The sequence below is a fragment of the Salvelinus fontinalis genome, chromosome 27 (genome assembly GCF_029448725.1).
Source record: "Salvelinus fontinalis isolate EN_2023a chromosome 27, ASM2944872v1, whole genome shotgun sequence".
In the NCBI taxonomy this organism is placed as follows: Eukaryota; Metazoa; Chordata; class Actinopteri; order Salmoniformes; family Salmonidae; genus Salvelinus; species Salvelinus fontinalis.
The window spans coordinates 23,445,678-23,465,188 of NC_074691.1; the positions used below are offsets into that span (position 1 = coordinate 23,445,678).

Genomic DNA, 19,511 nt, shown 5'->3' on the forward strand with positions numbered 1-19,511 from the left:
TATTTCTAATCAGATGAGCAGGAGGCCTTGTGGGTTATTACATGATTACTATCTTGAGGGGTTTGGAAAGTTCACTCTTTCCTCACAGATTTCACTCACCTATGACTCTACTCTACTCTCCATCTCGCCACCAGTCAAAGAGCACCCTTGCTTGCTTTATCTTGTTTTCTCACACAGCCATGACAGTCTCTTTAGAAAAAGTCATCCTAAAACATGTAGCTCCAATCATGTCATTGTCCAAGCTGTCCACCACTCTCTCTTTGACAGCCGTTTAGCATAAAAACAGTGGCTCCCCCCCCCCTTTTCTCTGTCCCTCACTCCTCAAAAAGTTGCTTTTGAGTTTTTCAAAGAGCGCGGTGCCATTGAGCGGCAACAAAAGCCAAGGATAGCTGACTACTGCGGCCTGATGAGGTCCACTCCCTCATTACCAACTGCAGAAAACATTTGATGCTTTTTTTTTGTTTGGCCCAGAGAATTGACCAGGCCTCAAAGAACATGGGGTGGGAAGGCTGAAAAAGAGTTGGGGGGAGGGCAGGGAGAGAGTGTGTGTGTGTGTGGGGGCGGGAGTTGGAGGGGAAAGGTTGTCATCCATTCATCCGTGTGTGTCTTACAGCCTGTGTGAAGGGGGAGAAGAAAGGGGAGGGAGGGATAGAGGGGTTGGGAGAAAGAGAAAGCCTAAAACAGTGCCTTTATGCTGGCCCGTCCTGGACGACTCTTCTGACATCAAAGTGTTTTCACTAACTGGGGAGGGAAGCGGGTGTGTGGTGAATTTATTCACTCCAAGTGACGCTACAGGGGGGACATAACAATGTGACCACCCTAATTACACCTAATGAGCTATTCCCTTAAAGTGTGACTGCCTTGGGTCCTGGATGGTTTGTTCCACGGGGTCGTTCTCACAACCTCCCCCTGCCTCGGCTGCTCCTCTTGAGGAAACATCTTTTGAGCACAGGGCCCGCCTTTAGGTGATCCAGGACCCCACTGAACCCCCACAGGCACCACTTCTCCAGACCCACCCACCCACCCAACCCCTAGCTGGAGCCTCCCTCCCGTATCCCACCACGACATGCAGCGGCATGGGTAGGAGGGTGTCCCATCTGCACCTGGCCACTAGCGCTCCAGAAGCAGACAATCACAACAGTACTCCTATAGGAGGGAGGCAGTCAGAGAGCAAGAGAGCGAGAGAGCAGGAGACTGAAATGAAGAAACACGGGGAATGGAAGGAGAGAAATACAAATAAATGTAGGTGCACATGTGAGAAAAAGGAAAAAGAGATAGGGAGTGAGTGATGGAGAGAGATGTGGAGTGTGTAAAACACCAGTCTCTTCTGCTCTCTTTCATGATCTAATTGAGACATTATTAGATTAAAGCTCCTGTCACAGGAGCTCTGAGGAGGCCTGTCACACACACACACTCCCTCACAGAAAAACTTAGAATAAATATTCTAGGGGCAAGACAGAATGCCAGTCCTGAAAGGAAAAGGCATTAAAAATAAGAACACCATTACATTTCACCGATAGAATGTCCATGGAAGCAACAAATGTAAGGCTATTTATTTCCATTGGAAAATACATGACTTGAACCCTCTGCTGTGAAAAAAGTAAAACCCAAGGCACAGGGAGCATTATTGTTATGTAACTAAATGCCAAGGGGACAATAGCAGCCATCAATTTTCATTTACTGGGAACTCTTCAAACCCCTCTACGTAGGTCCTCAACAGACAGAAAGGCCTTTACTAGAGAGGAACACAACCATTTCAGTCAATTTTTTCCTTGCAGCAGAGCAATCTGCACTGGTCGACTTATTTATAAAAAATATATATATTTTCAAAAAAGAAATGGCTGCCATACAAAGCAATTAGCCACCACAATTGAAGGATAGATGAGGAGAGAAAAAAATACAGACAATCAAGTTATCATATTTCTCCGGCATCAAAAGAGGGCAGGGAAAAATATTCAGTACACACAGAGTCCTGTCCTTGGGTCTACAGAGAGGAAGAACAGAGGGAGGGAAGAAGGAGAAAGAGGGGTCGAGGGAAAGATAAGGAAAGAGAGAAAGAAAGAAGAGTGAAGAAGAGAAAGTTGGAGGGACAGAGAAAGAACGCAGAAAGAAATGCTGAAGAGAATGAAAGGGGGGGGGTAGAGGGAGAGAGGACAGATCGAAGCGAGTATGATATCCCTCTCTCGCTCTCTCTTTCATCTCATATGTAACTACCCCTGTGAGCGCTGGGAGCAGTAGGAGGGGGCTAGGCAGGAGGGTAGCAGAAGATTCGGGAGGTAGCTAGTGGAGGGCAGAGGCAGGGTGGTTTGGGGGGCTTGGGAGGGTGGTTTGTGGGGCTTGGCAGGGTGGTTCGAGGGTCCCTGGGATCTCCTCTAATCAGAAGTCAATAGAGATATAAGATATCCAATCTGGAGAGGAAGGAATTAACCCCAAACACTCCAGCTCAGGTGACAGGGAGGAGAGTTAAGAGGCAATTTTCACACCCTCACTCATTCACTACTCCCCCATCCTCCCAGTTCACACCAGGGCTTCACCCCAAAACACACTGACTCTACATCCAAAGAGTCAGAGGGATGGAATCATTGGTCCCTTCCAGCTTTAATTCTAACTATTAAGGGTCACCTAGTGGGGGCGAGGAACCACCCCCATCACAACCCCACCACCCCTTGCTAACTTGGCAGGACGTCCACTGTTGGGAGGGAAGCATCCCCAAACTCTCCACTCCACCCCAAAACCAGATGGCCTCACAAAGGGGAACATGGGAGTCTGAAAGACAGGGGACAGAGAGGAGGCCGAATTGGACCAGGGGCATTCACAGTTCCTTATGAGGCTGGGATTAGGACGAGGGCAAGAGGTGGAGAGGGGAGCGTTTTCTGGGTAGGGTGACTTTAAGGCCCTGGTGAAAGACCAAAATGGAGGGGGACACACAGTTAAGCTCCAGTGACCCTGAAGCTCTTCATTAAACCCTCCCCCAAGCCAAACCTTAATCCCCTGAGAACCTGTGCATTCCACAACCAATGGATAGATAAAAGTGCTTTATGACTTTAAAAGCGCAACTGAAGCCAATAAACAATTTCTCTGATAGAAAAAAACGGCCTGTGGCATCAATATTAGTCAGAAACATTTATTCTAGTGTCAAAATGGATTACTAAGTGAAAATAGGATAATTTTGGCAAAAGTCAGTTGTCCAAAACAGACTTTTGTAAGCGAGTTTGTCATGACTTATTTGATGGTTAGGGTTTTGATTTTCCACAAAGGCTCATTTGCCCACTAACAAGGGATACACATCTGTGGTGATTCCGCTCTATCCAATTCTACCGCAGAAGACACAGACAGTGAGACAAACCTGCCCAGCACTGTAGCTGATCGGACTTTGTTTACATAAGACAGACAACATGTGACAAAAAAATTATAACTTCAGAAATACTGCACCAAATACCTTAGCAAAATATAAAATTGAGTGACTAAAACCTCTACAAAAACATCAGAATTAATTACATATTTCTTGAGTTCTTAGAGTCATTCTGACTATTTTGAGGAAGAGATACTGACTTTGTTCCTATGGTGTCTCATGGGGGACAAACATTAGTAGCTTCCACATCGAACCACACCCCTAACACTGAAGTCTAATTTTTCTTAATGAGTATCATGCAGAATCTGTATGTTAAGTCTCTTTAAAAAGGTTAGTGGTTGTGTTAACTACATACACCAGTGGTAAAAGGTATCATCTAGCCAATGAGAAAGGTCCTTCTTGGATTAGCAGATGCTCTCTTTAGAGAAATGCCTGGGTTGTATGTTTTGCATGTTTTGGTACGTCTTCTGATGATTACTCAGCAGTACCCCTGTTGTGTGTGTGTGTCCGTGTGTGTGTGCGGAAGAACTCTCATTGTGTGTGTGTTTCAGAAGAGGGATCCATTTCCTAACGTTTATCTCTACTATTTAGTTGTGAAAAGTGGAAGAATGTTTTCCTCCTCTCCTGCAAAATGCATGTTAAATTATTCTGCAATTATTTATGATCATAGTCAGTATAAACACCTCGTAATCATCTCTGGTGCTGCCAGGATAATGGTTAATGGATAATGGTTCTACCTGCTTATAATAATGCTATTAAATTGCAAAGTAGTCTCAGAGCATTGCTAGTTTCTATCCATGGTGCTACCTCACAGCCCAACCCCCCCCCCCCCCCTCCCTCGCCCCTTTCTCTCCTCACTTTGAAATGCAAGCAGGCTGGTTCATTCCCTCTGCTCGCTTGTCCATTTCCCATTCACACAGCGAGCGTTCACTCTCTTTCTATCCCCCTCGCTCTCTGTGTCCGATTTGAGTCTTTCACCATCTCCAGGTATGATCAAAGTCAGTTTTGTGACATTGTGTGTGACACCGTGCTTCTCAGGTAGAAAACACACACACAAAAACACACAATAGCAAATTAGAAAGAGACAGACACAGTAACAGAGGTGTGTGTGTGTATGTGTGTGTGTGTGTGTGTGTGGTGTCAGGTGGATGAGAGAAATTAATGAATAAATTAAAAAGAGGAGAGAAGAGGGGATGACTGTCTTTACCTTCAACACGTTGATGAAAGGCAGGAAGGCGTCTCTCTGAAGTCCATTTTTGTACAGATCTGAAAGGAGAGGGAGGCGCCATGTTAGCGCTGCTGTTTAGCCTCCTAATAATGTAATTCTCCCACCACAGATTGGCACATAAAGTGGCTATTGATGAACTAAAGGATGGGTGGGGAGGCAGCACAAAAGGGATGGGGGCAGAGGGAGAAAAATGGATTTCTCTACCTGCAGCAGCAGCTAGCAGCAACATACAATTCATTACATTCCCAAACAATGGTGGCGGGAGAAAGGACTTTCGCTTTTTCAGCTCGGACATTGTCCACAGAGTCCCATGAATAGACTTTCCAATTAGCTCTGCTGGAACAAATTACATCTGAAGTAGCATCCCTGATAGACAGATAACACACACACAGCCTTAAACTACTTGGAAAGATGGAAATGAGTGGGTGTTGTTGATGTTTGGGTTTAAGTTTACAGGAGTAGCAGCTGACAATGAAGTTAGACCTGTTTAAACGTTGTTAAGGTACACTAAATGACCAGAAGTATGTGGACACCTGCTCGTCCACCATCTCACTCCAAAATCATGGGCATTAATATTGAGTTGGTCCCCCGTTGCTGCCATAACAACCTCCACTCTTCTGGAAAGGCTTTCCACTAGATGTCGGAACACTGCTGCAGGGACTTGCTTCCATTCAGCCACAAGAGCATTAGTGAGGTCTGGCACTGACGTTGGGCGGTTAGGCCTGGCTCGCAGTCGGAGTTCCAATTCATCTCAAAGGTGTTCGATGGGGTTGAGGTCAGGGCTCTGTGCAGGCCAGTCAAGTTCTTCCACACCGATCTCAACAAACCATTTTGGTATGGACCTCGCTTTGTGCACGGGGGCATCGTCATGCTGAAACAGGAATTGCCTTCCCCAAACTGTTGCCACAAACTTGGAAGCACAGAATCGTCTAGAACACAGGTGTCAAACTCATTCCACGGGGGGCCGAGTGTCTGCGGGTTTTCGCTCCTCCCTTGTACTTGATTGATGAATTAACATCACTAATTAGTTAGGAACTCCCCACACCTGGTTGTCTAGGGCTTTATTGAAAGGAAAAAACAAAAACCTGCAGACACTAGGCCCTCCGTGGAATGAGTTTGACACCCCTGGTCTAGAATGTCATTGTATGCTGTAGCATTAAGATTTCCCTTCACTGGAACAAAAGGGCCTAGCCCAAACCATGAGAAACAGCCCCAGACCATTATTCCACCCCCACCAAACTTTACAGTTGGCACTATGCATTCCGGCAGGTAGCGTTCTCCTGATATCTTCCAAATCCAGATTTGTCTGTTGGACTGCCAGATGGTGACGTGTGATTCATCACTCCAGAGAACGCGTTTCCACTGCTCCAGAGACCAATGCGGCGAGCTTTACACCACTCCAACCGACGATTCGCATTGTTCATGGTTCTTAGGCTTGTATGCGGCTGCTCGGCCATAGAAACCCATTTCATGAAACTCCCGACGAACAGTTCTTGTGCTGATGTTGCTTCCAGAGGCAGTTAAGAACTTAGTAGTAGTGAGTGTCGATTTTTACGTGCTACAGCACTCGGCGGTCCCGTTCTGTGAGCTTATGTGGCTTACCACTTCACGGCTGAGCCGTTGTTGCTCCTAGATGTTTCCACTTCACAATAACAGCACTTACAGTTGACCGGAGCAGCTCTAGCAGGGCAGAAATTTGACGAACTGACTTGTTGGGAAGGTGGCATCCTATGACGGTGCCACGTTGAAAGTAACTGAGCTCTTCAGTAAGGCCATTCTACTGCCAATGTTAGTCTATGTAGATTGCATGGCTGTATGCTCGATTTTATCCACCTGTCAGCAATGGGTGTGGCTGAAATAGCAGAATCCACTAATTTGTCCACATACTTTTGTATATATAGTGTACCTTCTTAGTGGAGAGAACAACAGTTGGAACTACAGCGCATTTGGAAAGTATTCAGACCCCTTGACTTTTTCAACATTTTGTTACGTTATAGCCTTATTCTAAAATGGATTACATTGTTTTTTTTTTACCTCAATCTACACACAATAGCCCATAATGACAAAGCAAAAAAAAAGTTTACAAATTTTAACAAATTTATAACAAATCAAAAACTTTATCACATTTACATAAGTATTCGAAACCCTTTACTCAGGACTTTGTTGAAGCACCTTTGGCAGCGATTACAGCCTTGAGTCTTCTTGGGTATGACGCTACATGCTTGGCAAACCTGTATTTGGGGAGTTTTTCGCATTCTTCTCTGCAGATCCTTTCAAATTCTGTCAGGTTGGATGAGAAGTGTCGCTGCACAGCTATTTTCAGGTCTCTCCAGAGATGTTCGTTCGGGGGTGCAAGTCCAGAGCCACTCAAGGACATTGAGACTTGTCCCGAAGCCAATCCTGTGTTGTCTTGGCTGTGTGCTGTCATGTTGGAAGGTGAACCTTCGCCCCAATCTGAGGTCCTGAACACTCTGCAGCAGGTTTTCATTAAGGATCTCTCTCTGTACTTTGCTCCGTTCATCTTTCCCCCTCGATCCCAACTAGTCTCCCAGTCTCTGCCGCTGAAAAACATCCCCACAGCATGATGCTGCCACCACCATGCTTCACCGTAGGGATGGTGCCAGGTTTCCTCCAGACGTGACGCTTGGAATTCAGGCCAAAGAGTTCCATCTTAGTTTCATCAGACCAGGGAATCTTGTTTCTCATGGTCTGAGAGTCCTTTAGGTGCCTTTTGGCAAACTCCAAGAGGGCTGTCATGTGCCTTTTACTGAGAAGTGGCTTCCGTCCTGCCATTCTACCATAAAAGCCCGATTGGTGGAGTGCTGCAGAGATGGGAGAAACTTCCAGAAGGACAACCATCTCCACAGAGGAACCATCTTGGTCACCTGACCAAGGCCCTTCTCCCCTGATTGTGCAATTTGGCCAGGCAGCCAGCTCTAGGAAGAGTCTTAATGGTTCCAAACTTTTTCCATTTAATAATGATGGAAGCCACTGTGTTCTTGGAGACCTTCAATGCTGCAGAAATGTTTTGGTACCCTTCCCAAGATCTGTGCCTCGACAATCCTGTCTCTGAGGTCTACGGACAATTCCTTCTACCTCATGGCTTGGTTTTTGCTCTGACATGCACTGTCAACTGTGTGACCTAATATAGACAGGTGTGTGCCTTTTCAAATCATGTCCAATCAATTGAATATACCACAGTTGGACTCCAATCAAGTTGTAGAAATAGCTCAAGGATGATCAATGGAAACAGGATATACCTGAGCTCAATTTCAAGTCTCATAAAGGGTCTGAATACTTTATTTTTAATACATTTGCAAAAAATTCTAAAAACGGGATTTCACTTTGTCATTATAAGGGTACTGTGTGTAGATTGATGAGGAATTGTTTTTATATAATCGATTTTAGAATAAGGCTGTAAAGTAACAAAATGTGGAAAAAGGGAAGGGGTCTGAATACTTTCCGAATGCACTGTATACTACGCATAACAATGTGTGTTGTGAGAAGGCTACTATCAATGTGGTAATGGTTTGAAATAAGCATGTTTACGGCAACTTTAATAGAAAAAGTAAGGAGGAAGCAAATACAACACATTGAAAAAGTCAATTTTTTTACTGTGGGTGGAGAAGGTAAGCCTAATCATACAGCCCACATCCATCCTTTCAGGTTGTGTGTGAGATGCAACATTAGATCTCATTGAAATGTAAGTTGGCCTGACCTACAATGGGCCTGAGAGGCAAGCAGCTAGATAAACCACGATCTCTAGTGTGTAAACCTTGAAATTAAGCATTCAGCCTGTCCTTCTCTACTAAACATCCATTAACACAAAAGCATCTAAAGCACGACAAGGCGACAACTGCTCTGCTCTAGCTACACAACAACAGACAAAAACAAGAGTGTGCTGGGGAGCGTGACACATCGTCTCCAAGTAAGTTCCCCTTCAATCACATAACCCACTTTAGCTGCTTTCATAGCCTAGCGTCATCTATATACCACATAACCCACTTTAGCTGCTTTTGATAGCCTAGTGCCATCTATATACCACATAACCCACTTTAGCTGCTTTTGATAGCCTAGCGCTATCTATTCACCACACAACCCACTTTAGCTGCTTTTGATAGCCTAGCGCTATCTATTCACCACATAACCCACTTTAGCTGCTTTTGATAGCCTAGCGCCATCTATATACCACATAACCCACTTTAGCCGCTTTTGATAGCCTAGCTAGCACAATCTCATGTGGAGATCAATAAAGGAGGAATCCTCCTTTACTTTCATGTCAGGCTGTCTCTGGGGGCTTAGTGTTCCATTTGCCTTCTAATTAAAAAACAAACAAGCATCTCCATCAAGTTTGCGTGGTCTGTCGCTTTGTTCTTAATGGCTGGTAAATGTCAGACAAGCTTGTCTTTGTATATGAAAGAGAAAGCGATCTCGGTTGCCATCAACTGGGAACCCATTGAGCGACGAGACATTGATGACGTTAGCCCTGAGAAGAGAGCCAACGTCATGCCTTTATCTCTCGCTCTCCTTCCATTCTTACTCCCTCTCTCACTCTCCCTCGCCACCTTGCTCACTTAGCATTAAATGTAACATCACAGCCTTGACAAAACGACAGCGGTGGAATCAACAAAGAGAGAACGAGACAGAGAAAGAGAGGGAGGGAGGGAGCGAGAGAGAGGGAGAGATTAAAGAGTTTAAATGGCTCGATTCATGGAACGTGTATCAAATAATGTTCTCTTTCTTTCATGATTAAAAATAACGCTTTGAACAGTCTTTGATCCAGACAGGCAACACACACCACTGGACTTCAGGTGATTCAGATAATACAGTGGTATGGAGAAAAAGACAAGGAGGGAGATGTTCAACATCAGTTCAACAAACAGAAAGAAGCCTAGTTCACCCCAGAGCCATATATTTAAATGTATGTCTGTGATTTACTCCTCGCTCTTTCCTTCAGCATCATCATCAGGGCTGTGTTCAGTAGGGAGAAATGTTTTGGAACGGTGTGAAACAGGAAGGAACTTCTCCCATAAGAACACAGCATTTGGGGCGGCAAGTAGCCTTGTGATTAGAGCGTTGGGCCAGTAACCAGAAGGTTGCTGGATCGAATCCTCGAGCTGACGAGGTAAAAATCTGTCGTTCTGTTGTTCTGCCCCCGCCCTGTTCCCCGGGTGCCAAAGACGTGGATGTCGATTAAGGCAGCCCCCCGCACCTCTCTGATTCAGATGGGCTGGGTTAAATGCGGCAGACATATTTCAGTTGAATACATTAAGTTGGACAACTGACTAAGTATCCCCCTTTCCCCTTTTGTTTTGCCCAAATTGTGAGTATAATTGGAAAAACAATGGAGTGAGCTATATGGAAGAGAAAGGTGAGCTTGACACGATGTGAAGTGAACAGGTTGGACTGGATGTGAATTGGAGAGGTACTGTAGAGTTAAAGAAGCATGTTCAACAGCACAATAGGAGAAAGGAGAGAGCTGCATTGCTATACAAGCTGACAATGGTGTAGGACTGTGACTGTGCATTTGTGCTACAAAATCAGATAACAGTGCAACGATACCACAGTTATGCATGAATGACGCATGAGTCGTGTGAATCATACGAGTCGTATGAATCATACGAGTCGTGTGAATCATACGAGTCGTGTGAATCAGAAAGGTATCCGAACTGTAGTATCTCTCCTTAAGAGACTCAGTACAGAGAGTGAATTTACTTTGACCTCACCGTCAGGGGGCCTGTTGGAGGTGGCCACCACCACTACCCCGGTCCTGAACAACGTCTGAAACAGCTGTTTCAGAATCATCGCATCAGCTATGTCAGTCACCTGAAAGGGGGGGAGGGCAAGAGAGAGAATTTAAAGGCAGCCAGACTACAATGGGCCTTCTCTTGTGGCAGACAAGCATATGGTTGTGTGTGCATATAGGTCAACACATAGGAGCTGAGAATGACCATGCAATCTCCTGAGCTGATTAAAGTCATTTAGGTATACGTCATTTCTATTCTTTCACCGTGGTCATGGTCACACCCGCCATCCCATTGCAAATGGTCACGAAGCAGCTTTCTGTCATGGACAAGTAGCCAAGCCATCGCGGCTAGGCTGAGCTAATCAACTAAACAGACAAAGCGAGAGAAAGAAAAGAATAACAAAAAAATGAAAGCAATATGAATTCAAACAGGGGCCACAATGGCAAACAAAGCGACTCCCAGATGGCCTCACAAAAGGTGTGAAGTGTGTGTGATTGTGTGTGCGAGATGGAGGACATTTGGTTAAAGAGGGCCCTGACAGCGTTACTGTCCCTGAGCTGCTGCTACGATCATTATCTATTAGCACTATGGAACCGCTGGCTTTTCCACCAACAGACAGCTACACGGCAATATGTTGAATCAATCCACACATGTGAAGAGGACATTGGCAAACATAATGAGCAACCGATTGACTGACAATCTTGCCAAATAGTAAAACTGTACTGTACTTCTGTCCCCCGCCCCCAATATCTCTATGATCACTAATCTATCTCCTTGGTCAAATCCACTCTAATGTATTTCATTAGGAATCAAGCAGACTGTAGTCCATGTAGGGTTGTCCAACTTGTGGATAAGAGGAACGGTGTTCCTGTCTATCTAATGGTCCCTCCCCCTCCTTAACGTCCCTCTCTTTTCCTTGCCTTACAGACACTTATGACTGCCATCCCCACAGCATATGCTGCCTTTCTTAGCCTGGAGTGTCTTCTACTTTCACATGCTAACCCCTATGCCCTCTGCCAATAATACATTAGCATCGGAGTAAAGCCTTGATTTTGCAACAAGGCAGCAAGAGGCACTCTCCTTCAGCAAATTAAGGTGTGTGTGTGTGTGTGTGTGTGTGTGTGTGTGTGTGTGTGTGTGTGTGTGTGTGTGTGTGTGTGTGTGTGTGTGTGTGTGTGTGTGTGTGTGTGTGTGTGTGTGTGTGTCACATCCACATAAAGCCAAGGTGCCTGGGCCCTATATACTCACTGAATAGGCCCCATTTCCTCCAGCCGTTATTTTTCATTTTAATTTCAAAAGAATCATTTAATTATGACCTTTATCCAACCCGTATTTGTTTATTCATGGGCCCTAAACACACCACACACTCCAAGGGCCGATATTGATTGCTGAATACGAAGAGAGGGGAGAGAGATAGAGATACGAAAGGTTTCCCAGAGAAAGAGAAGGGGGGCTAATATACTGCACTTGTGTAACACAAAAACAACGGTGCGACCGCTGCCGCCACCACTGTCGATATTCAAATGAGCATCCAATTACTCTAGCGGGGAGTCAGTTTACCGCGCCGTCGCACTTGGGTGCCAAATTAAGCCTCTTTTGATCTTACACCCCTTTACGTACACAACAACACAACCTGAGTAATTTCACAGATAGAACCCCACTGACTGGGGTTCTGAGACAATGAAAGCCTGAAGCGCTTTCTTCTCACTCTGTCTCTGTCCTCAGTCTCTCTTTCTCAGTCTCTCCATCCCTCTCTCCGTCTCAGGCATCCTTCTCAATGCCCAGTATTCATTAGAGAGACTTGGAGGGGGACAAAAGGGGGGGGCGCTACAAATTACTGATAATGGCACAGTGCTAATGAAGAGAAAGGAGAAATGTCATTAGCATTTAAGAGGATAAGATCCATCTGACCCGCTGCTGCCGCCAGTCGCTTTCCAGCGCCACTCACTTAAGGAAGCAAGCGAGTGCGACTGATACCCACATAGCCTAATTTGCATGGCTGAGTGGAGGAGGATGCTGATTGGTATGGACCCTCAACCCCCCCGCCTCCCCCCCCCCCACACACACACACACACTCTGTTCCCCACTCCTTCCTTCCCTCCCTCCCCTTCGTCCTCTTGTTTATGCATCACATACGACACACGTGTGTTGTCCATATTCGCCGGTAGCAACAGTCGAGAAGCAAAGAAAGCAAAGCAGCAAGGCAACCATAAACAAATCAAATCAACGAGGATGCGAGAGGAGAGTGTGCAGCAGTTTAAAATGTGAAAAGGGAGAATGAAAGGAGAAGCTCTTGTTCCACACCGATGCACCCTGGGAGTGATTAGAGAGCGAGAGAGAGAGAAACATTGCCTATGGTGATCTTTGACCCCCCCCATAAGGATGAATGATAATACCTATGCGTCTTATTGTTGCTCACTGAGAAGCAAGGCTATATGCCTCTCAATGCAGATATCAACTAGCCAGCATGACAAAATAGCTAAAGAGCAGAGTACTGGTCTTATTTGTCCCAGTGGCTACATCACTACTGTTAGGATTGTTGGAAAGGCAACAACAGTTATTTTAAATGCTGTTGGACTGCTTATAAGAGTTACCTATGATCCAGAGCAAATGTGTGGGGATGCAGCTTCCTCCATGTAAAACATCTGTTTCAGTGCCTCTAGTAGGGTCTCAGAGTGCTGCTACACTCACACCAACCACTAGGTGGCTTCAGCCCTGTTTATGTGAGTGTGAGGAGACTTAGCACCTTGCCCTCAGATGGCTCTAAGCAAGAGGAGGACATAGGGAAATACTTTAGAGTCATTAGCCTACCTATGACATAGCCTACTGTTCATCAGTATAAATGAGATGTTCATGTTTTGAAGGATCTGCTAATTCTGTCCATGTCATCATCCCCATTAGCTGGCACATAAAACTCCACTGACTAAATCAGCGTTCTGTCTTATTAGTTTGTGCAGTCGAGAGTTAATGGAAATTACAGTGCTTGTTGTTTTGTGCCTTTTGTTATGCTGTTTTTTAACTATAGTTTGTTCTGTGTCCAAAAACACCTGCTTGAGTCACCTCATGTCCTCCTTGTTCCACACACACACACACACACACACACACACACACACACACTCACCTGAAACTCGTCAAAACACAAGACACAGGTTTCATTGCTGATCTCCATGGCAACCGGCAAGATGGGGTCATAGGTGAACATTTTCCCCAGCCTCCGTTGAGGAGTGCTTTGTTTCCTCCGGTGGATCCCTTTAACAAGGTTACACAATCGTCAGACACAAACATCTTAAAGCACACCTGCATCTGAAATTCAAACCCCCTAACAATGCATAGTAGTAGTAACAGCAGTAATTTCACTTATATGCATAATGGTACACAATTATGGCATCAGGATCAACAGAGAGTGAGGTAAATATACGATACAGAATGTATGGAGGTGTCGGACTTGCTCAAAGTCAAGCAAACAAACCTCTGACAGCTGTATATTAAGAGACATACTAGGAGGAGAGTACTAACTTTTGTGGATGTCCAACATGAAGCTGTTAAAATGGACCCTTTTCTTACGTCCGTTATCCACATGAGAGTAAAACATATCCATAAGCATGGTCTTCCCTGTGCCTGGAGTTTCCCCCCAAAAAGACAGACAAGAACGAAACATATATTCATCATAAAATATAGCTAACAATATCCCCCCAGAAAGCATGAAACATGACAATACCATGCCTATTCAGTAGTAACAGGGTCAGCAACAAACTGGATCTAAGTGAGTGTTAGAACTATCATATGTGTTATAACCTATAGATCATGTTTTAACTGGCAGATAATGCATTATATTTTGCAGATAATGGGTTATACCTTGTAGATAATGTTTTAACTGGCAGATAATGCATTATATTCTGCAGATAATGGGTTATACCTCGTAGATAATGGTTTAACTGGCAGATAATGCATTATATTGTGCAGATAATTGGTTATACCTTGTAGATAATGTTTTAACTGACAGATAATGCATTATATTGTGCAGATAATGGGTTATACCTTGTAGATAATGTTTTAACTGGCAGATAATGCATTATATTGTGCAGATAATGGGTTATACCTTGTAGATAATGTTTTAACTGGCAGATTATGTGTTATAACTTGTGGGTAATGTGTTGAAAGTGAGCGCCACCCGGTATGAGGTGGACCTATAGAGTTGCTTGTAAAAGGTGGATGGAACAACTGCCCCCGGTTAGAGGGAGACGGCTTAGTAGGAGACGGGTGAAAAACTCAGGTTTATTGCCAGCTGCAACACACACTAGCATTACAGGAGAAAATGAGTGATTGTGATAAATGTGATAGAAGTGTGAAGCTGCATGGTATTTTAGGAAGTGACACACACTAAAGGAGTCGAGAGGTGGTAGTCCTTGGATGGAGAAGTCCAGAGGATGAAGGATAATGTGTTACAACCTGCAAATAATGTGTTACAACCTGCAGATAATGTGTCTTACCAACATCACCATGGATATAGAACCCTCTGGGTGGTGGTGGGGGAGGCAGGGGCTCCTCCTGTGGATTAAACATAAACATAAATAAACAGTCATGACTGTCACCAAAATGTAAAATGTAACAATGCTCGTTTTTCACAACATCTTTCACAGATGCTTGTCGTCATTGACAATAAGCATGTCAATCCAGCTATTATGAGAATTGGAATGAGAAGGGTCATATCGAGTAGCTAGCTATATTAATTAATTATCATTGAATCAAATTACACTAGAGAGTATAGGCCTATGGAACATAGACTATTCATTTCCATATCATTGTTTAAATCCAGAATTACAGTCAGGGCATCAAGCCTCGGAGTACTACAGTACGATTCCAGTTCTCTAGACAACTAGCCTACTGCAGTGGAGCAAGACAAAGGACATCTAATCAACAAGACAGGGTTCCCACGAAGAAAGCATAATCAGCAGAACAATGGGGGGGATTTGTCAGACAAAATAGGGAGGACTGTAGAGGTTCATCTGAGGTCTAGTGTAGTGTTTCCCAACTCCAGTCCTTCAGTACCCCAAACAGTACACATTTTTGTTGTAGTTCCCTACAAGCACACCTGATTCAACTTGTCAACTAATCAACAGGTCCTCAATTGAATCAGGGGAGTTTGTCCGGGGCTACAACAAAAATATGTTATGTTGGAGGACTGGAGATAGGAAACACTGGTCTAGTGGACGTATACAAACCCACCGGGTTGGACTGGCTGATTGAGATACTGTGTTGAAGTGGTGTGGTGGTGGCAGTGTTAAGTCATTCCTGAATCGTCCTGATTTTATCCTACAATCACATAATCATAGGCCCCCTGTTTGCAACTTCTTGACCAGGTTGTTATGGAAAAAGATAAGTTGTTGTCCTCCGTAAAATACCTCATAGATAATGTTTTTTTGGAGCGGATTTAATTTAGCCTACAATTCAGCAGCAACATTAGTCAGTGTCCACTGCCCTTCATGAAGCACCAGACTCTCATATCTCACGACAATGGCTGATTCATTGGTGAAAAAAAACATTCCTCCCCTTCTTCCCACCCTCCCGTCTCCCTGTCAGGTCCTCTCCCTCTCCTTGTCCTGTCTTCTCCGCTTCTCTCCCTCCCTGTCCTGTCCTCCACTGAGGTGAAATGCTGGAAGACAGTGTGTGACTTCTCACTGACTTTCCAAGCTGCTCTCTGGAAACGCGGGCAGTAATTGTCGGTGGTGGCTGGCAGCCATGTTTTAATGTTACGGCAGAGTGGAGAAGAACAAGGAATGCCTCTCCTCAGTCAGTCGGCCCTCCACACAGCTCAGCCGCCAATTTTCACTCTCACGCTCATCCTGCACCGGCTCTGGAGTGTAGAATAGCTCACGGGCAAAAAGTTCACATGTCAACAGGTTAGTGTCAGAGGTTGAGATCTTTGTTATAGACCCCATTTTTATATCCGGTAACCATAGCAATCAGTCCACTTCTAAGAAAGGTGAAAGGTCAATGAGGACTGTTATGATGGTTGGGTATCTTAAAAACTGGTCAAACTGACCAAGGCCTAGTAGACAGGATGACCAATCTGACTTGAATTGGGGTGGATCCTTCATAAACACTGTACCATTGTAAGCCACTACAAAAACAAGCCACATTGGGTCAATATTAAGTCAAGTGTAGTCTGCTCATAGTCAGTCAGAGTACAATGGTGAATGAATGCCAACAGAGAGAGCAGACAGCAGCAACATGACCTGATTCAAAACAGTGTAATTGCATAAGAACTCTATTCATGTGGTGTGTGTATGTGTATGTGTGTGGCAGACTGACAAACAAGGATGAAGAGGAGAGGGGGTAGTGGGGACCTTACACATCAGTATTTTCAGTCCGGAATGTACTAGACAATGGGGATGCCCTCATTACTGCACCGGGATGATGAGAGGAGAACCAGGGCCACCCCAGCAGGAGGTATCTCTTTACTGCGATCCAAAACATCTCATCCTACCCCGCTCTGTCAGTGTGCCTGCCAGACCCCTACACCCCCACCCCATAGCATAGACATCTCCACCGTTCCCTGACCTAAAAAAAACAGCCCCTCCATACAGACCTAAAACCACCACACCCACCCCTTACCCTCCCTCTGACCAGGGCTCCAAAAACATTAGGGGTATAGGCAGGCAGATCCTCTGTAATGTCCCATGGTGCCCTGCTCCAAAATGTTTGATGTCAATGGAGCTTCATGCAAGGCTAACAGTCCAGATACCATTCAATTTATAAAGCTCATCTAGCATAATCAAGCTATTTAATGATTGGGCAATGGCAATCTAACTGTGTATGACTAGGCCTAATAATGGTGTTGTGTCACATGTAGTCCTTATGGATCAGCTAGACTACTATTGAACTGAGGAACAATGTGGCTTTCCACAAACGCTCTACAACTGGCAAAGGGAATTTTGCTTCGGAGCATTGCCTGGTTTTCAAAACTCTGTACATACTGGTAGTTGTTTTATTGTACTGCAATCTATCCCTTCTCACTGAATCGGGTCTTGATAGTGTTTCATCAACATTCTCTCGAAAGCACACAGGGCCATAATGTTAGGTGAGGGCAAGCCAAATGTCAGGAACATTATAATCAAGTGACTAATTGCTTCTGTTTGCTAACTGGGACACAGTAGGGGGAAAACACTGGAGAATACTGATCCAGTTAATGAGAGGCATGCTGTGAGTGACAGATGAGTCATCCAATGACAATCCAGCATTTTCCATCAACCTTAAAAGTATAGGAAGGAGAAAGCTTCTATGAAAGGTGTAATAACCAGGATGCAACATTCATATCCAATACAGGAATAAATAAGATCAACTAACCATGCAATACAAAACGGACAACCATTCAGCATGAAATTATGTATTGCATCAATTTGTTGCATTAGCTAGTGCATCAGTCATGTGATCTATACCTCTTCTGTGGGAGCATCATCCCCTTCAGTTTTGCTCAGTTTGGAGTCTTTTACTGTCTGTTGCTTTGCGTTGCCGTCTTTTTCCTCCTTCACCTTAGGCTTGGGTGGGGTCAGGTAGATGCTGTTGGAATACCCTCGCAGGGTTTTCTGCAGTTGCCCCAGCTGATGTAGAGCATCTATTTGTTGAGTGTCCTCCACTAGCGAGCCACAGCGGATGAGACTGTCATAGTGCTGCTCGATAGTTCTGGTGGACGCCGAGGTGTCTGACCTGGCTTGGTTCAAGGGGGTCAAAGGTGATGTGGATGTGCTTGTTGTGTAGCCTGGCAAAGACGAGGATGAAGACAACGATACAGTGTACCATCAACACATACAGTCGACATACAACAGCAAAGTATTATCAACACACAACTATAATACTGTATGTTCATGTTAGGAATTACTAGTTGATCATCATGCCTATAAGTCTCATCACATTGATTTTGTAAATGGGAGTGTATCAAAGACTAAGAGGCTAGCTAGTTAGCCCTTTATGTACTGTAATGCACACCAAATCAACGTGCTAACAGGCTACAGCTAGCAATTTACGTTAGCTAATGTTATGCAAGTTATCTAACTGTAAGCTTGGACAACAGTGTCAATCCTCTGAATGATCCCCAAATGAAACATTTGGACAACATGTAGAATCTCTCACCTTTTGCAATGCTGCTCGTGGAAAACCAAATGTTGTTTTGAGTGTGTTTTAATAAATATCTAACTAAGCATCTTGTCGCCAAAGACGATGTGTAGGCCGCCATCTTGATTCAATGGAGTGAAACTTTATTTATAATCATCTATAAACACCAGAACAGTTATGACACAAGTAATTTTATTTGTAATAAACTACGTTATGGTCAAGTTATAAATGCCAATCAAGATGTTTTACATTTTATATGTCTTGTAAAGTATATTTTTGTATACGTAGCTATTTTGTTGATTTTGTGAGGAAGGAAATGCAACACTTTACACAGCTAATTTAACTCTGATTTGATAATATTGTAGCGACCCGCACAGACAGCTGTGTGTTATGTGTTAGGCTAGTAGGTGGTTGTGTTCGCGGGGTCCGACATGTCAGTCAACCTGCTATCTGCCAATCACGGGAATGCCTGGAATGTTCTGATGCCGGGCATCCTGGTGGTTGGCGGAGTGGCGTGGAGGGGGGTTGGGCAGGGGGATGGAGCATTGGAAGTTAAGACCAGGTTTTGCCTTTGTTCTCTCTCTTACGTCTGGGCTTCACAAGAGAAGGTCACGATTGGCTTGTGGGCTATCTTTCACTTAGTTGGCGTGGGCTACGGCCAAACAGTAGCCTGTGTAAAGTTGGTTTAATAAACCGTCCATTCGTAACTCAATCCTCTGTCTGGACAGTTGTTCTTTGATGATCTAGTCAGGTCATTACATTGGTGTCAGAAGTGGGATCGGACCTCGCATCCACGACAGTGCGTGTGCTTGGCCGGTGAGCGCGTTCCTGTAAGACGTAAAGTCGCAAGCTAGCGCGAGGACGCGCTCTTTGAAAGGAGGGAGTAGTGTAACGACCCTGTGTTTATAAGCGCGGAAATCGACTCTGCCGCTTGAGCATGCTTTTGCGGCACAGTCGATAGCGCGCCGGACCTCGGGCTAGGAGGTCGAGGGTTCGAGACCTGCTCCCTGCTGTTTCATTACAATATTTCTGATAGTATTACATTTGAATGCGGGGAGACATCAGGACTGCG

At 44.7% G+C, this 19,511-nt stretch overlaps 1 protein-coding gene across 2 annotated transcripts in view; it reads right to left on the reverse strand.

Annotated features, from left to right (window-relative positions):
* Nucleotides 1-18,579, reverse strand: part of afg1lb (AFG1 like ATPase b) — a 32,906-nt gene extending 14,327 nt beyond the window's left edge. For both annotated transcript variants that reach the window (XM_055885324.1, XM_055885323.1), the window contains exons 1-7: nucleotides 18,458-18,579; nucleotides 17,767-18,086; nucleotides 14,818-14,875; nucleotides 13,844-13,945; nucleotides 13,449-13,576; nucleotides 10,307-10,406; nucleotides 4,560-4,618 (exon numbers count right to left, since the gene is read on the reverse strand). In XM_055885324.1, the coding sequence (XP_055741299.1) occupies nucleotides 4,560-4,618; nucleotides 10,307-10,406; nucleotides 13,449-13,576; nucleotides 13,844-13,945; nucleotides 14,818-14,875; nucleotides 17,767-18,086; nucleotides 18,458-18,560 (870 nt within the window). In that variant the 5' untranslated portion in view covers nucleotides 18,561-18,579. The remainder of the gene's footprint in view (nucleotides 1-4,559; nucleotides 4,619-10,306; nucleotides 10,407-13,448; nucleotides 13,577-13,843; nucleotides 13,946-14,817; nucleotides 14,876-17,766; nucleotides 18,087-18,457) is intronic.
* Between the last annotated feature and the right edge of the window lie 932 nt (nucleotides 18,580-19,511).